Source organism: Cygnus atratus, chromosome 8, assembly GCF_013377495.2.
Source record: "Cygnus atratus isolate AKBS03 ecotype Queensland, Australia chromosome 8, CAtr_DNAZoo_HiC_assembly, whole genome shotgun sequence".
NCBI lineage: Eukaryota > Metazoa > Chordata > Aves > Anseriformes > Anatidae > Cygnus > Cygnus atratus.
In genome coordinates this window covers 12,388,817-12,416,353 of record NC_066369.1, presented here as the reverse complement: position 1 = coordinate 12,416,353, position 27,537 = coordinate 12,388,817, and the positions used below count along the sequence as shown (strand labels likewise).

Below are 27,537 nucleotides of genomic sequence, written 5' to 3'. Positions count from 1 at the left end.
ACGTTCGCGCTGCTCCAGCAGGCGGGTCGCAGCTGAAACCGCCGTATATAAAATGCTTATTACGAGCAGATAGCTTTCTGAAAACATCCAATAAAGCTGTGTTTATAGATCACAGGCAGCACACGAGAAACCAAATGGATTTTTCATTTTGCCTTTGAAGGAAACGACCCAGTGGTGCCGCTGACAGCACGGACACCTGTTGCTCTTTGGGAGAGGCAGCTCTGTAGGAAAAAGAATTTTAAAAAGAGAAAACAAAAAAAAAAGAAAAACAACAAAAAGGATCCAAAAGGGTTCCGGCTTTGGAGAAAAGCCAGCGGGTGGATCTGCGCTCCTGCTGCTTTCAGCACAGCTGCTTTGGCTTTGTGGGCATCTTGTCCCATCTCTGCCAATCTTGCCCCAGACTGGTGCAGCAATTGCGCAGCAGCAGTTGTTACCCTAGCAGGGGCTTCGCCAGGCTGCTCCCACCGCACAGCCTCCGAACGCTACGCATTTGGAAAGCAAATGGTGCTGGACCGAGCCCCAGTGTTGCACTTGGTCATCCTCTGCACTGGCAAAATACAACCCGGCCCCCCGGGCATGATGCTGCGGTGCGCAGCCACGGAGTCCGAGCTCGCCCTGGGGATGCAGCATTGGGAAATCCTGCGGCTTGCGGCGCAGAGCCGGGGCAGACAGAGCGGCTGCAGCAGGAAACAAGTCAGTGCCCAGCAGCAAAGCTCCCCTTGCTCCCGTGTTCAATGGCAGAGACCTGGCACCTTCTCCATGGCTTTTGGGGACGAGGTTGGTGGCATTTCTGCAGGGGCAGATCGAGGCCGTGCCTTCGGCCACCCATCCTCCTCTTTGGTCCTTGTCCCCTTCTGGCTTCCATGCTGTCCCAGGTAAGTGGCGCTGATGTTAACACCTCATCATCAAAACATCGTTGCACTATAAGCCCTCGTTTTCTCATTTGTCCATGCTGAGAGCATCTCCATCGCTGGAATAAATCACTCAAAAAGGAAGGCAAGAGGCTGAGCGATGATGTCCCCAGCCCTCGCGGAGAAGCATGTTTAACGTCGGGATCATTACTGGCTGAGCACCAGGTGGCACCGGGAAGACAACAGCAGCAAGCGTGACGCAGGGGCTCACAGGCACAGAGCTGTCCTTCTGCATGGGCATTTCAGTGCCTCTCTGACTTAAATGAGTCCAGGCAAGCAAGATTATTTATCCTGAAAGAGAATCTCTGGCCACAATGCTGGATGATGTAAAGCAAGGGCAGGCAAGTTTTTTAACCCATCATGTCCAGAAAACGGTATTTTTGGATAATTTCCTCTTTGCAACCTTCTTGTTTCACGGACTTTCCAAAACCTTCTTCCTGGAAAATCTCCTTTACCCAAACCAACCCCCTCCTGCCTGGGCGCCCACACTGCAGCCCCGCCAGCGCTGCAGAAACCGATAGCTTTGCATCAGCGTAACGAGAGGCTTCGCCGGCTTGCAGACAGACAAATAGCTCTGTAAACAGCTACAGGAAAAATAGGCACCCTGGGGACGTTGTTACAAGGACCACACTAAGCACAGGGATTTTAAACCATGATTTTTATGCCAAACAAGCCCGACACGCTCGCAGCGTGGGCGCTCGCACGCTGCATCCGGCTTGTTCGCCGCTGCTGCGCTTCTCCAAACCTCGGGGGCACTGGGTGAGGGCGGCTCGGTCCTTCTGGGCATGGGGACGGTTCGACAGGGTGGGCAGAGGGGTGGCATCAGCTCCAGGGTGGGGGGACCCTCGCCTTCTGCATCTCCATCCCCTTCTCAGCCGTGGGGCAGAGGGGAGCGCAGGGGGAATTTGCAGCAGTGCACAGCAGGCTCCTGGGGTTTTTTAAAATGCAAAATACCCTTCGGTGCTGCTCTTACCGAGACAATTCATTCCGATGTTACAGCACGTTAAGGAGGGTATTAAAGCAATTAGAGTCCACATTCAGGTTTAGTGTCTGGTACTGAAATGAGACTCCAGCAGCCCTGGGTGCCGTGGGGAGGAGGGCTCTGGCAGCAGCCTGTGGCTCTGGGGACAGAAGTGGCCAGAAGGGGACTCGCCCCACGGCTACAGCACCCGCTGCCATACAACAGCCCCTGCCTCCCCACAGCTGCCTGATGGACAAGAGGAAGGAGGGATCCTTGACCCCAGTCCTGTTCTGCTGGATAAGGAGATGCTTGGGCTTTGCATTGCAGTGAATTCATGCCCATTTTACAGCTGGGTAAAACTGAGCCCAGGCAGGGCCATCAGTTGGGATCGCCCAGCTCTGCTAGGTTCCAGCCCTATAACATCTTCACCAACAGACGGGGGCTGGGGGCTCGCCAGGTCCCACCAAGCCAGAGCACAGCATGGGACTTGTTCTGCAAGGACGCAGTACGCAGGTACCGGTGTTGGCATCATGGGGCTGCGCAGGGGTTATTAGGAAAGAAAGATGATAAATAAAGATAAATGGATGAAAGTGGAGCATGCTGGCAACCCTTCTCCATCATTCCTTTTCTTCCCTAAGTAGATCAAATTATGACCTGAAATCACTGAATACATATTTTATTATGTGGATAATTTAAAGGATGAGGGTGAGAGACAGAATTTGTAAGGCACAGTCATGTTAGAAGACAAAGAATTACCATTAATCTCCTATGGCAAAAAAAGAAGAGGAGAAAAGGAAACGTGGAGGGGGAGAGCACGTGGGATGTTGCCTGCTCCTGGGCACCCGAAAGCTCGCAGGTGACCAGTGTGCGTTGCTGTCCCACTCCTCCAAGAGCATCATTTTGTCACCCGTGCTATTCCCGAATAATTTCCGAGCCCCAGTGCTGCCCAGTCCCCAACTCGTCCTCGTGGTCTGCTGGGCTTTGGCTCAACGTCACCCATCCGTGACAGGAGCAGCGATGCTCTCGTGCCTTGGAGGGGTCACCCCGCTTTGCTCCCCCTCTGCCCTCGCTGCAGATCGATGGCAGTGCCTTCAGGATGTTTTTTGTTGAACAAACGCAAACCAGCAGGGCAGTAGTAGTCCCTGAAAGACAGAAAGAAGTAATTCTGTAAAAAAGTGATCCCCTAAACCCATTTACCCATGGGGATGCTCCTGAGCCTGGGGAGTGCTCCAGCAGGAGCATCCCCATGGGTAAATGGGTTTAGGGTCCAGCTCTGGACCCTACATAGGTTTAGCAGGTCCAGCCCTGCTGTGGCATTTGGCCAAAGGGGGTCCTGCAGCCCCAAGGAAGCACCAAAACCACTCCTTACCTGCACATGGACGTTCCTGCGCCCGTCTCCATCTACTGCGAAGGGCCCGGCCCCAAGGTACAAGGTGGGGCAGGGCCCTGTCACCTCGGGGCACCAGCTGGCAGTGTGGGGGGACACACAGGCAAGTGGCTGCCAGCCCCATTTTTGTAAAAGGTGCCACCCCTGCAGCAACACCAGGAAAAGGAGCTGGCGCCCAGCACAGAGCCCCTGGCTGCATGGGCACAGCCAGGGTGGGATTGGCGTTGAGCTTCCACTGCTGGCTTGGTTTCGGCTGTCACTTGCTATTATTCATGCCTCCTAAGGATGGCCTTTACGTTCTTCATATTTGAAAGCCTCCAAATTATTTTCCTTGACTGCCTAGGAGGATTTTGGAGACGAAGTGACAGCGTGCTCCCAGCCCTCTCATGCCATCCAACTCCCAGACCTGAGCGGGCAGGGGCAGAGGAGATTTTTCGGGGGATGCCGGGGCTGGTGCTGCTCATGCAAGTCCCCGAGGAGAGCCCACATCACTCCCTTTCCCAAGGGCTTTTTCCTGCTGCTTGATTTTATAGGGCAAATTTTGATCCTGCGATGGTGAATCATCACCCAGACCCAGATTTAAGGGGTCAAAGTCAAAATGGAAATACTGAAACCCAGTTTTTGAAAAGCCTACTGAAGTGGTTTGCTAAGGTGGAGTAGAGGAGGAAGCCATGCTTTAACCCACCCAACCACTTTATTTCATTAACAAAGACCCTGAAGACGTGGACCAAATACCCTCGTAATGCCCTCTTGAACAGAGAGGACGAGAAGACCCACAATCCAAGAACCCGCTCTGAAAGCGAACCTAAAGCAAAGTATTTGGTGACGATCACCAGAAGGCTGTGGGGATGTCTACAGCCGCTTCTCCGAAGGAAGAAGGGATGTGGGTTCTGGTCCCACATCACAGGTCCTGCTACACCAGGGCTTGCCTTCTTGCTTTCTTCAAGGCACGCATTGTGGTGCTGCTGCACCTCTGACCACTGCCTGTTGGCTATTGCTGGCCTCCGAAAAGGAGAAAGGAAAGAGGACTCATGAACAAGGAAGGAGCTGGATTTGCCTTTCCAATTATCTGCGGGTGTCTTTGCAACCTTCCGTGGTTAAACAGAATCACTCTAAACAAACAAGGATCCAGCACGTGGGTCGAACGCTGGCATTCGCAGCCCGCCTGCGCTCACTGCTGAAGAGCGCTGACATATTGATATTAATTTAAATTTCCCCTTGACCATCATTTTCGATTCCCTCCAGCAATGAACTCCTTTCTAGCACTGAAGCATGTTCCTCCTACTCTTCTATTGAATGCTTTAAAATTAATTAAAGAGAGTGGCTTGCAGTGCAGGATTTCCAATTCCCTTTCTCGAATAAAAGCCTTCCTCGCCCAGCACCTCTCCTAGGGACACAAACACTGGAGGCAAAACCAAAAACCATTCTGGACCAGCGTCCACCACCTGCAATCAACTTTTGCAGTGAGAGCAGTTCAGCACTGGACTGAGTTTCCCAGAGGGACTTACGAATCTCTGTCCTGGCTCGGTCACGCGTTTGAGCATCTCCAAGCCCTGGATGGCTTCTCAAGGCAGTAGACAAGACCTTTTGCAAGGCTGTGCAGTCAGCACATTGCCTTTTTCGCAGGCAGTGTGACTGGGAGGGTGCCCTGTCCTTCCACATTGGTCGCTTTTCTTTAGGGTAACACATAGCAAACCAAGGGCTCGGAGAGCAACAACGAAGTCGGAAGAAATTGAACCAAACGCTGCTAAAAGATTACAGTAAGTAATTATATGCAGCTTAATATACATCAACAGCAAAGAGTTACCTGAAGGAAGGAAAATTAAGGGGATTAAAATAAAGAGCGTATCACTTGTGACAAAAAGACAAAGACAAAAAATGCCATCAACTCGTGTTTATGAGCTGCTGTGTTTCTAATTAGGGCCAGGCACCAAATTTGCATTTTATCTTGATTGAAGCGGAATGAAAACCTAAAAAATAAAGGAGGCTGATGTTAAACTGTTTTCCCTGTTTAATTCAAGGAGTAACCTTGCAGCATTCAAAATAGCTGTTTTCCTTTCTGTTTTGAGCATCTCTGCTTCAGCAGAGCCATCTCGATTTAAAATACAGAGGCCGCTCAACGTGGGGGGCAGAGAAGGAAGGCAGGCGCTTGACAAAAAGTGGCAGCCTGTGGCACGGAGCTGGGGTACAAGGGGAAGCACCCACAGGCTCTCATCAAAACACCAGACGCAACAACAGCAGCTCACAGAATAAATCAATAGGCACCAATAAATGAGAGAGGCTAGGGGAAAGCCGTGATCGAAGCGAGGGAGAGCAGCAGGGGAAAGGGCCGCTGGCAGAGCTCGGGGCGCAGTCACCCACAAGCAGCCTCAGGAAATGGGGCGCTTGGCAGGGAGCATTTGCTGCCCCAACACTGACAGAACCAATTTCGATCCCTTCTGCCACAGTGGCTCTGGTGACTCACGTGGCTGAGACCTGCAGATAGTACCCCAGAGCAGGACAGACACCATCTTGTGATTGTTCTCATTCCCCTGGCATGCCAGCGACCATGGGCAAAGCCGCAAAGCCCAGCGCACACAGGGCACTGCCCACGCAGCTCCTGCAGCTCAGCACCCTCCGCTTCCTCCCCCCAGCCACAACTCTGCAGAAGCCAGCAGCGATGTTCGGGTCCTACACCCACCCTGCTGAGAGCCACGGGTGTTAGCTCAAGGAACACACAAACGGTGAGTCAGGACAGGATCTGTCCCCAGCTTTGCTACAAGGCTTCATCCCTTCTCCTTTGTTTCATACCAAGAGCATCTTTCTTTATTTATTTTCCTTGTGACCAAAGGAGGTCGCAAGACCCCACAACCCTTCTGGGAAGAGCAGCGTCAGGCGTTTAACACGTGGAGGACGTAAGACACCTTTCAGCAGCTCCAGCTGCTTGATGGGTGGCCTGAGTGGAGCAGGACCTCACTCTGCCCATGCAGAGCGCGCAACGCCTGTGCAGCAACCCCAGCCTCAGGGACACAAGGGAGACGGGCACGGCTGTGATTGAATCCCAAGAGTGCCTGGCTGTGAATAGAAACGCTTCCTCCAGGTAGTGCTGCACGCATCGCACCTTTGCCAGACACAACCAGAAAAAAGACACTACACCCACCAACTCCACTTCCCAACCTAACAAGTCCTGGCAGCTCCCCAGGACTGTTACTCCTGAAGTCTGTCTGCACCTTCTTACGCCCCCCCCATATTCTGCCAACAAAGCAACAACACCTCTTAGCTTCACGCTTTATTCCCCCTCTGTATGTACAATTTAAGTGTATGCATGACCATTAAAAATAAGGCTACTTATATCATGGCTCTGAAACACATTACAAACCAACTCCATCCCCTCTCTTATTACAACGTTCACAATGCTCAGCTCCCACGGATGGTTTGCAGAGGGGCAAACGTAATCAGACCACACGGGACAGTAGTGGTGCAGGGCTTTGGTAACTGGATCAAGAAACTTTCTACTCTAGCTGAGATAGTCAAACACAGCCAGATCAGTGGTGGTGAGGTCGTTACTCCATGACGTCTCCGTGAGGTCAGTCCAGGTGCCAGGTTCAGGTCACTTCAGCACAGTTGTTGGCAGGCAGCAGGAAGGGTCAGGCTCACATGGGTGAATGGACGACTTGCTCCTCTCCTTCGGAGCAGCCCCTTTGGGTTGAAGCACGGGCACAAAGAAGAGCAAGGAAGCTGCTCTTCTCTTCTTGATAACCAGAGGTCTTCAGTCTCCAGCAGCGTCAACCTGGGTGACAATTTCTCAACATTTAATGCATCTAAAATAAAAATAAAAAAGTCAAAGGAACAACTCAACCATATCTCAAAATGAATTGCTTGCGTGTCCAGGTACGGCTTGGAGACTTTTTTCCCCAATGGGGATGAACGGTCCAGGCAAAGGTAACTGGAGATGTGCAACTGACAGCAGCCCTGTGTGGTCCTGTAAGTTCCCTTCCCAAGAAAATCTGTTCCCATATGCAACAAGAGAGAATCTTCCAGCTTCAGCTTGTGGCTCAATAAATTTTATTATTCCTTTTTGTTTTTATTTAAAAGAATTTGTTTTCCTATCATAAAAATTAGACAACCATACCACCACCAGCAGCAGCAAAGTCTGTGGAGTTAATGTTGATGGCAGACAGTTCACTGGTGTTCCCAGTGTCTCAAAACGTCCTCGAAAGTCCATAAATGGAAAAAAAAACAAACGTGATGGTTTTGGGGAAGAACATCAAGGTGGTTTCGGTTTCTTGTCCCACTGAGGATCCCAGATGAACACTGTAGCATATCAGCAGGACCAAGTACCTCAAGCCTTGAGAGAAAACCCTTCATACCAGCTCCAGTACCTGATTAACAGGGAAGACAAGATGTTTAGAAAAGGAATTTATGACATTCATTATCTCCTACATCAGCATATAGATCACTAGGACAGGTCTGACCCTTCCTGTCTCCACCCTTTACCCTTTACTCACCAGCATGCAGTCATATCACGCAGATGAGACAAGCACTGTGAGGGGTGTCACCTGCTGAGTGATTTGTACAGCCAGTAATAACCCAGGCTGGTTTTAGCAGGGAGAGCTAAGGGCTTTAGCCTGCGAGTACGGGCTGGCACAGTTGAAGCAGGTTTGTGCCCATGGTGTAGCTGCAAATTCAGCCCTTTCCCAGGCACTGCCAGACCATCACACCGTCCCCCCTGCCTGCTGATAAATTCAAATGGAAATATCACAATTCAAATAACCTTGGCTGTTTACACATTCCTTCCTCCACCTTCTCTCATTAAGAAGCAAAGAGCATGAGCAAAACCTCTCCTGTTGCTGCTTAATTCACTTAAACATATCAAAAGGATCTGTATGCTTTGCCCATTTTACTAAGAAGGAAGTGACTGAAGTAACAAGCAAGCAGTTCCAAAGCCTGATAAATTAGTCACCTACAAACAAAAGGCTACAGCATCACACACTGCAATAACAGGAGTAACCACACCACTTGTGGCCTAAAAAAAGGAAGAAAAAAAATAAATTGTCACACACACGGAGAACACTTGGGTCTCCCCTCATTTCTGCCTTTTCAGTGATTTTTTCTGGATTTTTTTTTCTGATTTTTCCAGGATGGTTCAGACTATCGGCTCTGGTCTGGTTTCACAGAACTGCCAGCACAACAGGGGCACGAGGGAGAATCGGGAGGAACCTCTCAGCTTCACGAGGGTGGCAATCCAGCGTGCAGCTTTGCAGACAGCAAGTAAATTCCTTTATCAGCAGCTACAGAAAGTGTCAGAGCTCTGGGCCACATGCACGCAGCACTAACCACCAAGCCCCAAGAGCACGGTGAGGTGAATGCTGCTGAGCTCTGTTGGAGATGATAGTGGACTCGAGGCTCTCCAGAGTAGCCAGCACTAGGGCTTGGGCACTAATTTTGCCTGGCTATCCATTTGATACACAGACGAATGGGGACAAAGCCTTTTTCATATTACTCGACGCTTCATGGATAGGAATGCATCGAACAGATACTCTGGAAAGACTTTTATCCGAGTGCTGAAAACCTGGCAAAACATTCGCTTCTCTGTGCATGGGGAAGGCTGTTGCTTTCATAAAACCCTACGCTGGCAGCTGCTGTCTGTTAAAGTCAGTCCGTGCGCTTGGAGTAAGCAAGGCAAGGGAGCATCCCTGCTCATTTCAAGCACTGCTCTAGCTGGCTGCACATCAGGAGCTCAGCTTTCAGCTCTACTGCACCCCACATTGGCGGCAGCCAGAGAACGGGGTCTGGCTAATGCCAGCGAGCTAACGCAGAGCCTCCTCTGCTGTCACAAAAATCAACACGAGCGCATGGAGATGTTTGTGCCAGACAGCACTAATTTAAAACCTCCCCATTCAAAGCAACGCCACGCAGCTGCTTTTGAACCAATGCGAAAACCCAGCGGCTGCTGTGGCAACTGAGACATGGCACCTATTATCAGTCAAGAAAAATACTGCATACATAAAACCCAGCGCCGGGCCCAGGTTTAATCTAAGCAGCACATCACTGCCGAGCACCAAGCTCTCCCGATGCAGGCTGGTTTCCCTGTGCACCACCCAGAGCAGCAGAGGTGTGGTGGGTGCTGGGCAGCTGCCAGCAGCTTTTCTCCACCTCGCCTCTACCTCTGTTTCATTGCTCTTGTGCTGTCTGCTCATTCCTCCGTGTGCCAGAGGCAAATACATCATTTAAATTGCAAACTTCCATAGCTGGGATGACCTCCTCTAATGGTTTCTCCTGGCTGTACCATGTCTGTGACCTTGCTCTTCGCTAACAATGGATTCAAGTGCTTAAAGAGAAGATGCATGAAATAACTTACCTTAATTGTACCCTGACTGTTAGCAGCAATCAGCACATTGGACTCCTGCAAAAAAAAAGAAAAAAAAGAGGCACTGTCACAATTCACTATTGTGGTTTTTTTTCCTCCTTTTTCTTTTTGAAGCAGCAGCAGTAGCGAAGTAGTTTGCTTTTTCCTTTAAATATTAGGGGTACATCTAATTGCAAGAGAACTTCCCCATTTCCAGGGTGCTTTGGAAGCTAAAAGTCTTTATAAAAGTTATGTTGCCTTAAAGAATTAGAAAGCAATAATCCTTACTGCTTGTACAGAGCTTTAAATCTCAAAAGCAATTTACAAACATGAATTAATCCTTACAGCCTCCCTGTGAAGTGGGCAAATAACAACAATCATTTTCATCTTTTGGCAGCATATGGACAAAGGTCTCTGGTGCCCTTCCTAACTGAACTGACTCATCAATGTGACAAAACCTCTCCAGCTCTGAGGCCACCCAACCTCCTGCCCAGCCAAGAGGTTTCAGACCAGTAAAACAAAGAAGAGCAGCTTTGTCTTAACCACCATTAGAAAGCAATAGCAAATACACAAAATTTGGAGGAGAAGAAAGGGCTTCAGCCCTGCTATTACTCAGAAAGACAGCATCGATTTACCTCCTGCGAATTGATGGAATTTCCTTTGGAGATATCCTGGTTGTCTGCAAATTAATGCTCTCCCACACCAGCTGGGCAACCCCAGGCTAACAGCAGGTGCCAGCCACAGGAGAGCCTCTGCCCTTCAGACTGAACTCCTGACATGACCAGCAAGTGCAAACACACCCTCCCGAACCAAAACCATTTGGGGAAGGGAAGCCCCAAAGGAACCAGGTGCCAAAAACCCTAACAGAAGCGAGCACTGGGGCAATGGCACCAGTGGTCATAGGAGATGCTGCCAAACCGCCTAGCACAAGCTGCTTTGTCTGAGGGTAGCTGGTATTTTTTTCTCAGGCACATCTTTCAATTTCTCATGCTGCTGCTATCCATCCTCAGACAAACTTGCTGTAATTATCCCGTCACTTAACACCTGCATTTTTAAAGGAAGCTGGTGACTGGAACAGACCCGCTGGCATTTGGGGCTGGAGGTGGAGAGACAGCCCCGGGGGCAGCTGGCACAGAGCTGCCGAGGGCACAAGGGGACAGACAGACTTGCACACTGCCTCGCCACGAGGTTTGGGAGCCTGCACAGCCACCAGCTCTCAAGCAGGGGGAGAGAAATCCTTTCTGACGTGAAAACCCACTGATCAGGTAAGAGCAGCCTTCTGATGGCCCGCTGGGCTAATTGTTATAAATAGATTCGTTCATCCCCAGTACTACCCATTAGGGGATTAGTTACGACTCCTGGTATTATCTCAGCAATGATCCTCCAAAGTCAAAGCTCCCAAGAAGAAAATACATCCTCAAAGGAAGCATATACTCCAATTTCCATTAATTTGGTGGCTAGCAGAGTCTAATCCCATGAACTCCCCAGCTTCTGGTTAACAATTACAATCAGAAAACACCAGGAGGAACGCAGATCTAAGTGTGCTTTGGGAACCAGAGCAGGTACCAGATTGCTCTGGGATGCCTGATAGGATTTTGGAAGAGAGGCATGGGTACCAATCTGTCAAGAAGTGCCAGAGACTTGAATTCCTGGGTACAGACAATCCAGGGTCTGAATGATTCCCGTTTGCACTGCAAGTGATTGGTAATTCATCCTGTGGCTGAAGTCTGCTGGGGTACCACTGTAAACGAACTCTGGCTCAATGAACAGTTTTACCTTCCTAAATAAAATAAAAATGCCAGAGTAATACACTCTCACTCTCTTGTTCTTCAGAGGCACAGTTTTTTTCAGCAGGGTCTGAGCTAATCACTGCTCTGCTGCTTTCATCCACAACCAGGAGACACAAACAGGATCAGACAGCAGCAAAATTAGCACCAAATCTGTCATGGAACAAACAGTGACTCGTGTGTTAAGGTGCTCTAACATTGCTTCTCTGGGAACACAGCTAAGTAAGTTTTTTAATCCTCTGGAGGAACAACTCTGTTCCTTCTGTGTTGCCTGTAAAACAGCCAATACATTAAACGCGTTAAAACCTAAGCAAGTCATGAAAACGCTTAGATAGTAGAAAGAGACCTGCAGGTTTGTAACTTGCAACAGCCATGCGCTGAACCAACCTTTTTGGACAGGACACACGTGAATGGAGTTACCTTAAAAGACAGCCACCACAGCCACCTAGCTGGTGGAATACCTATTTCCCCTGTGGCACCACTACAAGCATCTACAGATCTCAGGCTATCACTGTCAGCTTCAGTTGCATGTCCTGCTTTATCACTACCACTTTGACTCTGTGCAGGGCAGGAAGGACAGAAGGCTGGCCTTCTCCATCTCTCCCTACTGGCTGCAGGAGCCAAAAGCTCCCAAAACAGAGGCAGGGGAATGTGGAAGATCCACCACAACTGAGTACTCCTGCTCTAGAGAAATGGGGTTCTGAAATGACTCTAAGCATGCACCTGCACGGGGTCCTGCTGTAGGTGGTCAGCAGCTGTAGCCCTTCATGGCAGCAGAGGCAGCAGGTGCCAGCTGCCTTTGCTAAAACAAGATTGAAGGGGCAAACAGAAAAGGAACAAGCACAATCAAAATTGAGGGAAGGGTTTACTGCGTGGCAAACAGCAGCATTTTGTTCCATACGGTTGCCAATCTCAAGTATTATTTCATCCCTGTGGAAAGCCATAGTCTGTGCAACCTGATGAGATGTGGCAACCTCTCCTATGCGCATCACGGCAGATAAGGAGTGACGGGTGGAGACGTGACGCAATGTGCTCGGGTCCCCTGCACTGAGATAGCGTGGCATTTCAATAAGCCAGGGACAGCCATAACATTGACAGGAGACTGTTTAAGAGTTTCGGTCCTGTTAAATCAACAGAAAAAAGCAAGGCTCTGGGGAAGTCAGCAGAATGCACTACTGCTCACCTCTTGGAGTCGCAGAGGAATTTAAGAGGATTAACTGCCAAATGTAGGTGCACCTCAAGACTCATCAGGGAGATAAGATATCATTATCAGATATTATGAGAAGTCTAAAGGACAGTTCCCTGACACTGGGAAGGATGAGCCCACCACAACTGTTTTACTTCCTAGAGACTGGATGTATATCCACACAGAGGTAGGCATTATGCAAAATGAAGCTGTAAATCAGTCTTGGGAACAAAGACAGACCAGATGTAAGCACCTCTGTCCTCAGCCTGACATCCCCATCACCTGGAACTAGCACTGGAAGAACGTGATTCATCCACCCACAGCAACTTCAGAGCGTTTACCCTTGGGATTCGAAGGGACTTTCACTGATTGCGCCAAAAGAAGAAATTGCCACGGCACACTCTTGAGAGAAAAAGAAAAACAAAATCAAATTTGGGACCTTCCTGAGTAGATGAGATACCTGCTACATTCATCATTCAAAGGAATTATTCACCTGGTGACAGCTGGGTTTTGAAGTACTCTGATTTGCTCCCCTCCTAGATGAGCCCTGTATGTGGATGGCCCTGGGGAAGCAATTTGTACAGGGAAGGAAGGGTGGGGAAGGAGGGCCTGGCTGACTGCTAGCATTCATGCAACAGTAGTCAGCACTAGGAGAATCATAAATGCTCTGAAAGTTTCATGAAACTTGAGGAAAACTCAGCCAAAAAAACGGAAGCCCTGAAAATTGTCAGAGCTGCTTCAGTGTGGTAGGGAATAAGAGACTCTGCGCAAGAAAACATTGGGTGGGGGGACCTAGATAAAGTCACCCAGACAGACAGTTGTTAAAACTGCAATGAGGGCACATACGTCTACTTGGAACGCACGCTGATATTCAAGCAGACAACTCCACAGAGCAACTGCAAGGGTCATCTCCAGCCATCTCCCTTCATTACCAAAGAGGTGAGCAAGGGATCACTCCATACAACCCACCTGCAGCCTCGGTGCTCCACAAGCCATGCATCCCTCTTACCAGAGGGCTCGTGTGGAATTACAGGCAAGTGTCTTACTGTCTTCCATTCCTGACACAAAATAGAGTCTGTCCCAAAGGGGCTCAAAATAGGCAAGATGAACACAAATGACTCGCATCCTTTTTCCTTTAATATAGTCCTCTTTGTGGGACCATTCACCTGTTGTAGTCCTGCATATATCAATCCTTAAATTCAGATGTTCTCACTCTGATGCAAGTTTCGTAGAATCATTAAGGTTGGAAAAGACCTCCAAGATCATCTGGTCCAACCAGCACTCTATTACCAATGTCACCCACTAAACCATGTCCCTAAGCACCATGTCTGACCTCTCCTTAAACACCCCAGGGACGGTAACTCCACCACCTCCCTGGGCAACCTGTCCCAATGCCTGACTGCTCTGAGAAGAAATGCCTCCTCATTTCCAACCTGAACCTCCACTGCTGCAACTTGAGGCCATTCCCTCTAGTCCTATCACTAGTTACCTGTGAGAAGAGGCCGACCCTCACCTCCCCACACCTTCCTTTCAGGGAGTTGTAGAGAGCAATAAGGTCTCCCCTGAGCCTCCTCTTCTCCAGACCAAACAACCCCGGTTGCCTCAGCCGCCCCTCACAGGACTTGTGTTCCAGGCCCTTCACCAGCTTCATAGCCCTTGTCTGGACATGCTCCAGGGCCTCCATGTCCTTCTTGTAGTGAGGGGCCCAAAGCTGAACACAGCACTCGAGGTGCGGCCTCACCAGAGCAGAGTACAGGGGGATGATCACCTCCCCGGTCCTGCTGGCCACACTATTCCTGATACAAGCCAGGATGCTGTTGGCCTTCTTGGCCACCTGGGCACACTGCTGGCTCATGTTGAGGCAAGCATCCACTGACAAGCCCAGATCTTTTTCCTCTGCACAGCTTTCGAGCCACTCTGCCCCAAGCCTGTAGCACTGCATGGGGTTGTTGTGGCCAAAGTGCAGGACCCAGCACTTAGCCATGTTGAACCTCAACCCATTGGCCTCTGCCCATCCACCCATCCTGTCCAGGTCCCCCTGCAGGGCCTTCCTACCATCCGGTAGATCAACACTTCCCCCCAGCTTGATGTCACTGCACACTTACTGAGGGTGCACTCAATTCCCTTGTCTAAATCATCAATAAAGATATTAAGGAGGATGGGCCCCAACACCGACCCCTGGGGAACATCACTGGTGACAGGTCACCAGCTGGATTTCACTCCATTCACCACCACTCTCTGGGCCTGGCTGTCCAGCCAGTTTTTAACCTGTCCAAGCCATGGGCTACCAGCTTCTCCAGGAGAATGCCATGGGAGACCGTGTCAAAGGCCTTGCTGAAGTCTAGGTAGACTATGTCAACAGGCTTTCCCTCATCCACCAGGCAGGTCACCCAGTCATAGTTGGTCAGGAATGACTTGCTTTTCATGAGCCCATGCTGACTGGGCCTGATGCCCCAGTTGTACTGCATATGCTGCGTAATTGCAGTCAAGATGACCTGTTCCATCACCTTTCCTGGCACCAAGGTCAGGCTGACAGGCCTGTAGTTCCCCAGGTCCTCCTTATGACCCTTCTTATAGATGGATGTCACATTAGCAACTCTCCAGTCATCTGGGAACTCTCTGGATGACTATGGCTGCCAATAGATGATGGAAAGCAGCTCAGCAATCACAACCGCCAACTCCCTCAGCACCCTCAGGTGGATCCCATCTGGGCCCATGGACTTGTGACAGTCCAGGTGGAGCAGCAGATCTCTTTTTCCGCCTGAACTGTGGGGGTTTTCTTCTGCTCCTCATCCCAGACTTCCAGGTCATGCAGCTGAATAACCTGAGAATAAGTGGTCTGGCCAGTAAAGACAGATGTAAAGAGGGCATTAAGAACCTCAGCCTTTTCCTTATCCTCAGAAATCATGTTCCCTCCTACATCCAGTAAAGGAATGAGATTCTCCTTGGCCCTCCTCTTGCTGTTAATATAGTTATAAAAACATTTTTTGTTATCCTTAACCACAGTGGCCAGGTTGAGCTCATACTGGGCTTTGGCGTTCTTGAGTTTTTCTCTGCATATCCTGGCAACTTCCTTGTACTCTCCCCACATTGCCTACCCCTTCTTCCACCGGACATAAACTCTTTTTCTCCCGGACACTCACCAAAAGTTCCCTGTTCAGCCATGCTGGTCTTCTTCCCTGTTGGCCCATCTTATGGCACACAGGGACAGCCTGCTCCTACACCTTGAAGACTTCTGGAGGAGCATCCAGCCTTCCTGGACCCCTCTGCCTTTCAGGACTGACTCCCAAGGGACCCTCCCTAACAGTGTCCTGAGCAATTCAAAGTCTGCCCTCCAGAAGTACAAGGTAGCAGTTTTACTGACCCCCACTCTCCTGACTTCAAGAACAGAGAACTCTACCATTTCACGGCCACTCTGCCCAAGACAGCTCCCTACCACCACATCTCCCACCAGTCCTTCTCTGTTCAGGAACAGCAGGTCTAGTGGGGCACCCCCTCCAGTAGGCTCCCTAACCAGCTGAGTCAGGAAGCTGTCTTCCACGCACTCCAGAAACCTTCTAGACTGCTTCCTCAGGGCTGTATTGTATTTCCAGCATATGTCCCGGATGTTGAAGTCTCCCAGGAGAACAAGCGCTGGCGATTGAGCCACTTCCACCAGCTGCTTATAGAATGCCTCATCTGTCTCTTCATCCTGGTTTGGCGGTCTGTAACAGACCCCCACCAGGATGTCCACCTTGTTGGCCATCCCCCTGATCCTTACCCACAGGGATATTGGGATATTTTTATTCCCAGCCCCGAGCTCAACAGCATCAAAACACTCCCTAATATAGAGCGCCATGCCACGAACCCTCCTGAGTTGCCTGTCCCTTCTGGAGAGCTTGTAGCCATCCATTGCAGCACTCCAGTCGTGGGAGTGGTCCCACCACATTTCAGTGATGGCAACTAGGTCATAGCTTGCCTGACACACCATTGCTTCCAGCTCCTCCTGTCTGCTGCCCATGCTGTGTGCATTGGTGTAGATGCACTTCAGTTGTGTCATTGCCCTCACCCCTAACCCAGAGACTGCTTCTCCAGGCTCACCTCTATGGAGCCTCGTTTCCCCCCCATCCCCTTTCATACCTAGTTTAAAGCCCTCTCGATGAGCCCTGAAAACCTGGAGCATTGTCTACAAAAGAGGAGGAGCATGGATGCAGACTTTAAAACATCTTGGTCCCTCTGCTGGGAGGGAAACTGTAAATCAGAGCATGTGTGTGAACATAACCTACCCTTTTACAGTTTACAAATGGGGCAGTTTTATGAAAGCTGGTCTTACCAGGAACAGAGTCAGAGCTCTTGAAGGGCTGGGAAATACACTGGGTAGCTAACAGCTCTGACCGCGTACGCAAATACATAAAGATGCAGAAGCACTCTTCAGTGCCGTTAGCCAGACAAAGCTATGCTTCAGACTTCTCCAACTGCTTCCCACCAGGACCTCACCGAGGAAGAAGGAAAGCTTGGTTAAAGGAAAAATGATACAATCTGCACTTATTTCCTACATTTGTACTCCCCCCTGCCTTCTACAAACAGCAGCAACAATGCAATGGGATGAAGCAGCTGTTCGTTAGGAGGATTAAGGTACTGATAGTGGAGCAAGATGTTCCTCCAAGTTATATGCGCACACGTTCATGCAATAGACTGAAAATCTTATTTTGGACTTTCACTGTGTCATAAATAATAACAGGCCAAGAAGTTTGTGCCTCTCCCATTCCCACATTTCTGCACAAATAAAGCGCATTCCCTCCAACCTTCCAGCCCCATAGCCATTGAGGTAAGCGTGAATTTTCTGGATTTTCAGCAAGATTTGTTCTATAGATTCACAGCTAGGACTCTTAAAGATCTTATTTTAAATTAGCAACTTCTCACCTTCCCGCCCCAGCAGACGTTTTTGCTAACAAATGCCTGGTTTGTCAGCAATTCCCTTTCAAGCAGACAGACTCACTGCCGACTAACCCCGAACATGCACTCAAAGGAGCTAGAGCCCTAATTAAGTAAAGCTGTTGGAACAATGGGAAAATATAGTGGGTGAGAAAGCTTGCACTCCAATGGCCATTGTTTTATGTTATTTATAGATGGAATAAGAGCACACAGTTGAACTAAATCTAGTGCTGTTTGCACAAAAAGCCATTTCTTCAGCAGTAAAGCTGCTCGGTCCGTACTGAAGATGGCTATTAGTCAGTGCTGGCTTTTAGGACTAAAGCTGCTGACCATCTTCAAGACATTTCACTGTACACTTTCACATCGACATCACACACAGCCTTTTCATATATCAAGATGTGTGAAAGAAGCTCCCCAACAGAACACTGATGCTTGACTGCTCTCCACCTTGTAATTAGCAGATTATAATGGCCCTTCACTCTAAATCCCCCAAGATCCAGTTATTTTCTTGTTGCATGACTCAAGTCAGCTTTCACTTTTGAAAGAAAATTACAAATTCTAACCTGTGAAACAAGATGAACTTCCAACATATGAGTTTTGCTGTGGTTTTTTTTTTGAAGAGTCAAACTAGTAAATGACAATTCCTCCCATCAGGGTAATACGTTGCACACAGAACTATCTTTTTTTCATTGTTGTGATACAATCGTTAATCGATGAACGGGTGCATGGTACAATTGTTGAAGAGCAACGCACAATCCATTATCTCCCTGCGTTCCAGAATTTACTGTATGTGCCATCACAACTGCCTAACATTAATCCCTTCTGAATAAATTTAACAGAATACTATCTCCACTAGGAACATCAGGCCCAAGAAGAATTAATTGCTTCTTTAAACTGAGAAGTTCTTTAAAGAAAGAGGTCTTACGCGCAAACTATGCCATACCAAGACTTTTCAGTAGCAGCAACATCCAGCTCTTCAGGTTTTAAATCTGGAACAGAACACACATGCCTAAATGGTGTTTTTTTTAATCCTTGGAAACTGTATTTTTATCTTTCTGAAGGTAATTCCTTTGTACACAGAGATAAAACCTCCTTAGGCTTATCTGGGGAAAAAAATGTGATGACTAAATAAATCTAAAAAAGGTCTCATCTGTGCTTCTTTCTAGCTCCAGCTGTAGATACTGAGTTTTTTTCCCCCCTGAGTTTATAAATGCTACACAATCACACCTGCATACCAAAATAAAGATACTTTAACACATTAACCTACAGATTTACAGATGACAACACTCCTTCGGCTTGCTTTCTTTGGAAAGAGTTGCCCACAACCATACACACACACATGAAGCTTCTTCTCATGTAGGAATTCATAGGTATTCTATAAAGGGGAAAAAGCATTCAACCAAATTAGTTTTCATCATCCTGCCTCATGCAGAGCTTGAAGCTTCTTCACGAGACAAATCTAGCCTCGCTACGAAGTGAGAATAGGTAGAAATTCAGCATCTCATTGAATCCCTGCCCTCATTTTTCTGCAATTCCATACTTTAACCTCCTTACCATGGACACTTTTATTAAGTTTTCTGACACTTCCACATCTGGTATTTTCCAGCTGCAACTCTCAATACATGAACATATCCTTCTTTCCTGCCCTAAGAAAGCCTCCCCGAAGAAGCAGCCTGCTCATTTTTGGATTTTACACTTAATGTATTTTTCTACTTCTATTCAGACCAAACTCAGCACAAGAAGATACCACACAACTGGAAGCTTATTCGCTACTATATATACCCAGGTTTCTGTATTCACAGCACACGGGTGCTCAGAGGAAAGCAGTCCAAGGCTTGCTCCAATGACACACTCAAATAAGTAGTAAGCTATCTCTCAGCCAAGTGAGAAATCACTTTTTCATAGCATGACCCTTTTTTTCAGTGTGCAGCTCTCAAGAAAACAAGCTCAACGAGGCAACTAAAGACCAGGCTAGAAGAAAACAGACACATGTGGATGGAGCTGCACGCAGCTGGGCACCGATTCGCTCCCTTTTGAATTCAAGATGGAAACAGGGCTAATGAAACTGCTTGGAAGAAGGCAAAGAAATCTGTGCAAAGGCGAGAGCCAACCAGCAAAGCCCACCCCAGGAACTGCTGGCACATTACAGGCAGCCACCTCTGTAATTTAGGCGTTTTGGAACCAAACTGCTTTTGATGAGCACCTTATTTATTTAGAATTCAAGATGAGAATAACTTGTCAGAGGTTTATTACTCTGCATCTACTGCTTGCTGAACTACACAGCTTAAACAGCTGTTGCACATTCGTTGTCAGAGCAGGTAGAGAGACATATGTTAAAACCAAATTATGTTGCTAGTAACATACACACCCAACCCCTCTTCCACCCCAACGGGCAAGTTTTCTCCTCTTCTACATGTGCAAATACTGAGCACCGCTGCGCATCTATCTGTGACAAGATCTCTAAAGCTGCTCGTTTCTATCACCAGCTATTGTGGGATTTCAGCCACTCCCCACAAACAATCAGCTCAAGGCCTCGAACAAAGTGCCAGCAGTATATAAATATAGCTTGCAATAAGCCCACAAAAAACATATACATAAACATGCAACACATTAGCATCAATTCTGCAAAACCACAGGAAATAGTTAGGCATTAGTTTTGTGAAAACAGCTTTTAGCATCTATTCTATTAGTACTAAAGCCCCCAAACATTCATTTGGCAATTCTACATAATGCGATGCAGCGCGGCGCTCGACAACTGCATCGTCCAAGAAGTGCATTCTTACGCCCATACATTTTTCTCCTTCCCTCCCTCCCTCCTTCCTCTTCTGTTTGTTGCACTCAGTCATTACCTCATGCTGGAGGTGATGAATTTAATCTCTTCCCAACCAAGGTCATGCCGCTCTGCCCATCAGTGCTGCATGTGGCAAAAGGAAGCCCTGGGGTGCTGGTATTACTACTGTTATCACTGCTGTGTATGCCTCCCTCCTAAACGCTCATTTTTTAATCAGAGAAAATGTGTGATCCGAGAAATCACCACCAACTCTGCACACAAGTACTCAGAAGTGTGACCTAAATCTGGTGGTTTAGATTTTCATTTTGTGCAGACCAACTGCAAACCATCAGGGATCAAGGGCTGTAAACAGAAGTCACTAGAACGTGAAAAGCCTCTTCAGATCTAGCTACCCTGAATTACACAAGCGGTTTACTCTACAAACACAGCCTACTGTGAGTGCTGCACAGCCCAGTCCCCAAGCACTGCAAGGACCACTGTTCCCAACTGCTGCCCTGGGCTGCTGAGGGGGAAGGAACAGAGAGATGCTGCTGGGAAACCCCTGAGAGATGCCAGAGACATCCTTTGCTATGCTTCCCAGCTCCTTGCTCCTCCGGAACTTGGAGCACTCTCCTTGCCCCACTGCGAAGGGCAGATTCCAATTTGTTTAAGCCCTTCATGTTTAGATAGCTCTCCTACGCATCTCTCTTTCACTCTCAAGATGTGTTTCCCCGTCTCTCTTACCTTCTCATTTTCAAGAAGTCAGTGCTTTCTCTCCCAGCTACACTACATCCAACACTTCTCAGCTGCTCAGTTCGCTCTTTCAAACCTTCACACAGGAAGTGACAATTCCCTGGTTTGTGCAAAAACACTTCCATCTTTCCCAGATCATCTGCCCATATCCTTTGGGGACTTCGTATTTTTGGGACCAGTCCCTCACATGGGCTCTCTCACCACAACCCTACTTTCAGTGCTCTGTTCTCCAGTTTCAGGTGCCCAATCTACAGCACCATGGCACATCTTTGCATCTCCGCTCTCCCTGCCCTTGTGAATCCAGCTTTGTAAATCCTGCTTCCCTTTCTTTCCAACCCTTTTGCCTCCAAGACACTAACACCAGCGTGCGCATTTTGCTTGGGTTCAGAAAGGGAATGGACGAGGGCTGACCCTCCGCTCCAGCCCCAGCATCCAGCTACTTGACCAACCGCATCTACTCCCGCATGCCTTCTCTCCTCCGCTCTGTACTTCCAGACCCCTGACCTCCTTAGCGCACGAGGACGACATACCTCTTTTCCTCTGGTGCCTGCCTTGGCTGTCAGCTACAGCTTATTCCCACATTCACCTCAAACATCTGCCTGGTTAGAGTACAGAAGAACATAAGGAGGCAGAAGCCTCAAGGTTAGAGGCTGAAGCTCCACGTGACTTTGCCGGGTAGATAACCATTGCTGGGCCAGGAGCCATATGCAGGTGATCCATGTCAGCAGCCTGGCACGCGCGTTCCCTCAGACATCCTTTCTTTGGTGCTTTTTTCCTGGAACACAAAGCTAATTTTGCATATCATCTGCTATGTCGAACTGGAGCATGCTCTTCTGAACGCTGACAAATGGTTTCTAAGTTGGTCCAAAAGGAATGGTTCAATGACACCTCCCGTGCCCTCCAAAGCTCAGCGCACCGCTGATACTGCCAATGGTTTCCTCAGGCCAGGCACTGGAGGTGGGGTCCTGAATTAAAATAGTCTCCATATAGAGACACCACAAAATAACTCATTAAAGTGGTCAAGCTCCTGCTTACCTTTCTCTCCCAATGCCATTTACATCCTCTAAATTTCCAGTACCAGTTTAATCCTCTAAATAGGAGGAGTACTGTGGGCTTAAAATTGACCTAACCACCTTGATGTTAATATTTTAAATTATTAAGTCTTAGTTCTCTAATGCCAATAAATCATTTATATGTGCACATTTAATTAACAATCCAATCAGTAAAAACAACTTAGCATTCACATAGCATACTTTACCAGAGGAACCAAAGACACATTACAACATTAATTAAGTGTAACAAATGTCCTGGTGAGGCAGCTAAAGTATTATCCTACTTTGACACGTGGGAAAACCGAGGCAACACCCCCAGTGGATTTGCTCAAGGTTAATCCAGATGTTCACAACGAGACACTGAAGACAAGAAGCAGCAAGTAATACCCCTGAGATTTCACTCTAATAAGCATTCCTTTTCTGAGCTGTGCTATTTACTGATGAGAAACCTGTTCCAGCTGCATTCCTCTCCCAGACAGACTAGGGGCACAAACCCGATCAGGCACACTAAAACACCCCCCCAGCCCACATCAGCCTGCCAGGTGAGGCTGAAGGCACTGGGTCCAACATGCTACCTAGCCAAGGGGTTTGGACAACATGCAATGGCCCTTCAATATTGGGAAATACCAGGAGCCCCACTACCCTCACTCCTCTACAAAGCTGTGTCTTCACCTGTGCATCAGGCCCCGCAGAGCCCATCCTGCCACTGCCCCTTCCCTTCTCACACCCATGCCAGCTGTTTGAGGACACGCTCCTCTGTGTCCTCAGCCTAAACAGTTCTAGATCCAGCACTTTTGTTTGAATCCCCCGTTTGGTACAGAAAAAGCACTGGTTCCTGGGACTGACGCTATAGCTGACAGCCAAATTGATTTGCCCACAGTGCTGTCAGTGATGGCTTTTTTTTTTTGCTAGCGCCTGGCAGCCACCTGGAATTCAGCACAGCAGCCCATCCCAGGCAAGTCCAGCCTTGTGCTTGCTGAAGCTCATTAATTCTGCTCTGTATGTAGTTACTTGCTGTTGTAACGCTTTAGACTTTCCAATTATCACATGGTGAAACATTTCAGACCCAGATGATGCCTACTGTCAGTCCCTTTAATCCAACTGCATGCCTGTAAGCAAAAACTGCTGCATTTTCACAAGTTTTCACTGAAATGCAGAGGAGCTCATCTCCTCAACCTCTTTGGCAACTGGATCTCTGAAATCAAGGGACCTGAGTACTGATGCGAAGCCTTATGATGGCAGGATGCAGAGCCTTCCTTCTCCGAGCACAGTGACGCACAAAGCCTTGCTTAGCCACATGGGACTAAACCCATCACATGGCACCATCCCCTCAAAGCAAAAGTGGAAGAACAATTAATGCATTATTGGCACAGATGGTAAAAATCAACACAGGAGAACAGGTTAATCCTAAAAGATGTCAGGAATGGCAGAGAGCCAAGCTGAGTCAGGCTGGCTGGGTCAGCAAGAGGGGAACATTTGGCAAAAAACCTCACAAAATGGCTGATGGACTTAGGAAATGAATTTATTTAAAACTGATAACAGATTCATACTCCGCTACTGTTCATTTTATATGGCTTGGCTGTCAAGCCTTCAGGGGCAATAAACTGTCACTTGCTGTCTGCTTGGACAATACCTAGCAAATTGGATCTTATACCGATTGCAGCTCCTCCGCACTGCACTAATGAAAGTCACCTCCACCTGCCACACATGCAAAAAAGCTCATGTTCAGACAAGCTGAACCCAGACAGTTCATTTGTAAGCTTTAACTGTAATAATGTCCCCTGAACGTCCCCATCCGTTCTGACGTCAAATCCCGCCGTCAAGCCAAAACAGAACCCTGATAGCACAGCAACGAGGGAGCCGCGGCGGATGCTGCGCGGTGCCTGCAGCAGGCTGCTGGCTGGAGACCACGATCCGTAACCTCTGACTGCTGCTAGGCGAAAGGGCTGAGGCAACAGTGGTTCAGACTGCACAGGTTAATGTCTCCCTCTGCAAGCAAGCCAACTTTGAAGGCTCGGGACATACGTTAAAATCCTGACCAGTTTGTTAATGGGTCTTGGAATGACGCTGCACAGGGACTTGAGCGCTCTGATACCTGCAGAACACACATTAACTATTCTGCATGTTTTGCTCATGCCAGCTGGAAAAGAAACACGATGGTTTCACTGCATCTGCAAGGCTTCTAATTGTGTTTCTGGATGGGCCAGAAGTTTGGCAGCCGTAGAAATCAAAGCCTTCATTTCTCTTTAAGCCAGGGCTGGTATTTCTAACAGCAACTGGAACAAAATCAAGGGTCTAAGTACCAATGCTGAGGATGCTGTTTGTGGGGGGAAAAACGACAGCACACCTAAGATGCTATACCTCCACCACTCACGGCTGCAAACAGGGAAGGTGGGGGTTTAGGTGCCTGCGTGGCCAGCAGAGCTACAGCAAGGGCAGGGGAAGTGAGGCACAGCAGGAGAATCAAAATATCTGACCCCCATCAGGCTGCTTCTACCCTAAGGGCTGCAGCTGCATGGTGGTAAGAACAGAAGAGGAAAGGATACCTGCCTGCAAGACAGCCCAGCTTGTAGCTCTATAAACCACTACAGGAAATGTAGAAATAAATATACACAGAAATATATATCCACACCCACTTTTTTTAAAGCAGGAGAAAATACACAAGCTGCAACTCTGAACACAAGTGTTTTCACAGAACAGTTTTCATCGGACTGGAAGGAGATGTGTCAGGAAAAAAAGCTAGAGGAGATTTCAGGGGGAAGGCACAAGGACAAAGATCCATGACACAGCTTAGAACATGGCATGGCTTGTGTATCACGAGTGAAACCACCAGCACCTGGTGAGAGAAAAGGGACAAATTGTTTCTTGCAGAGGAAGTGTTAATCTTAGTATGTATATAAGCTTCATGAAGTTATCCCTATACTAATGTTATTTATACCATACACCTGTTTTGGAAAGAGGACATTGATTTAATGAATAAAAGTTTAAGGTAAAACAATAGTTTCCATTAATCTTGAAACAATTCACAACCTGCTGCTCTCCTTTAACTTTCAATCCAGCTAATGGTATAAACAGGCTCAACTGCAGCACTACATACCTGAAACCTCCTGCAATGCAGACAAAGCAGTGCTTTACCTAGAAACAGGAAGCCTTCTCTCCCAAAAATAGCATTTCAAAGTGCTCCAAACACAGCAAGCAAATATTTTCACTGGCCAGGGCATCATATGAACACACAGGAAAATTACACAGTAGATAATCTGTTGATAAACTAGAGGTTGCCACTGAAAACCAGCTACAGCCTCTAGTCATTTTCTTCCTCTGCCTGCTATTCTGGTGCAACAGGGTAAGCACGGATAAGGATGGGGCAGCAGAGGCGGGCATCCTTCCCCAGCCAGCAGAGCCATCCCCCTGCTCACCCACAGATGAGAACGAGGTTGGAGGCAGGCTTGCTCGAGTTCAGCATGGTCTCCGTAAATCCTTATCGTCATGAGCACATGCACAAGGGAGCTGAACTGGACCTTGAGCTGGGTCGTGCTTGCAAAGCTGTCAGGCAGGGTGCTGCCTTTCACTTGTAACCTGAAAGAAAGCTTGGCATTGCTGAGGACGCTATGTTGCGGCCCGCCTGACATTTTTGCGAGTCAGCTCTCAAAGGAAGGCCACGCTGCAAAATATCAGCATTGATTACCAAATGGTACTGCTGGTGTTGAAAGACATACAGTAAATTGAATTTTAATAAAGGTATGACTGTACATAAAAGGTGAAGAACTTCATTAAACATAACCGTGCGGCGTACAGATGATACATATGAGGTTGTTTCTCTAATATCCTACTTCTGATGCTTTCTCTACTGCATTTACCTGGGGGAGAAGGGAGCAGGAAGAGACAATGGCTATGCCTTAGCTACTGAGATTGATGAGAGCACAGCTTTATAGCTTTAGTGCAGTAAGTGCCAAGCATGACATCTTCCCTACTTAGTTCTGCAGAATGAACTATTCAAAAGGTAATAATGAACTTCACATCATCTGAAGGACTCAATTGTGCTCTGCTGCCTGCTTCCCTGATCCCATCCATCTAAAACAGCCCAGGATCCAGAAGGACAAGTAAAACCAGCAACAGAAATGCACCTGAGAAATCAGAAATCACTGGGTCATTCAACTGTTGAAAAGCATTTTAGATTTAAAAACTATGAGAATGCAGAAATAATTGCAATCCTTGGTGGGTTGTTAAGTCAGAAGAAAAATGTAGGATGTCTTCAGATAAGTTCACTGATTGTGAGAAGAAAAAAACCAGCCACCCTAACTTGACACACAACCCTTACAGAGAGAGAGAAATTTCCCTATTCTTTCACCTCACCTCCCTGCAACTCTCTCCTCTTGGAGGGATACCAGGAGATGGCCTCCGCATTCTAATTGCATTTGCTACTCTACTGATCGCATCAGTGGGACTCACGTATCAGGTATTCTCCACAATACTGGATGAGAAGTCAACTGAAGCTCTAGATGGGCGTTTTTGTCTACAGCCTTTAAATAATTCAGGGAGAGGAGCTGTCAAGCTGAATCTGCAAAGCCCCCTTGACTTTGTACTTACGCTATTAGCCCGACTGCCTATTGTTTACAAAGACAAAGGGGAAAACATCACAGGTTTATATGTCCGCAGAGGAAGGGAGTCAAGGACTAGAACAACAAGGGCTATCAGTACAGAAGCCAAAAAATGGATGGGAAAGCAAAAGATTCAATAAGTACAGTTGCACCAGCAAAACAGCATAAGAAAGTTCCTGGTTCAGTCGTGCTATAAACGAACAATACCAGTGGTTGCACGCATGTCTTTCTTTAAAGAGGAAAGCCTCAAATGCAAATGGTAACTTCAATTAATTAGCAATTAAAAGCACTACTTTTCAGATACACAGCTGCAGCCACCTCTTCCAGATCTGTCTCACTTCTGCAAAACAGTGACAGGAACCAGGCAGCAGGCCAGTGCTCATCCAAAAAACCTCAGAGAGCAATTCCATCCTCCCTGCTTTTCCTTTCAGTACCTGGGCTTTCTGGGCAGACAAACACGGTGAGGTCTGTTGAAGATTCACTGGATCCTGTCTGAGGACACCAACAGATGACTGCGATGGCCCTTGGCATGCCAGAGAGCTCTCACACTCTGAGGTGCCTTTTAGATACAAATATATGGATATATTTAAATGACTCTGGGACATGAACAGCTTTGATGGGGTTTTGCACAGTCATTTTCAACCAAAACTGTAAAGCTGGCTCACAGCAAATTACTGCCTCTTGAAGCAGCAGGACGAATTGAGAAGGAAGGGGAACCCCAGGACATGCAGACCTGCTCCATCCCATGCACCTCTCCAGCAGAATTTAATCACCTCTCCAGCCAGCTTGCTAAAAACCTAACGAAGACTTGAAAAAATGACATTTTTATACAAAGCACAACAGCTCTGATTATAGTCTTGCTTTACTATGGGGCTGGGCTACCCCTAAGC

At 48.0% G+C, this 27,537-nt stretch overlaps 1 protein-coding gene across 1 annotated transcript in view; it reads right to left on the bottom strand.

Moving 5' to 3' along the window:
* Nucleotides 1-6,514: 6,514 nt before the first annotated feature.
* Nucleotides 6,515-27,537, bottom strand: part of COP1 (COP1 E3 ubiquitin ligase) — a 129,995-nt gene continuing 108,972 nt past the window's right edge. Inside the window, exons 19-20 of the mRNA XM_035537932.1 lie at nucleotides 9,600-9,644; nucleotides 6,515-7,620 (exon numbers count right to left, since the gene is read on the bottom strand). Coding sequence (XP_035393825.1) covers nucleotides 7,603-7,620; nucleotides 9,600-9,644 — 63 coding nt within the window. The 3' untranslated portion in view covers nucleotides 6,515-7,602. The remainder of the gene's footprint in view (nucleotides 7,621-9,599; nucleotides 9,645-27,537) is intronic.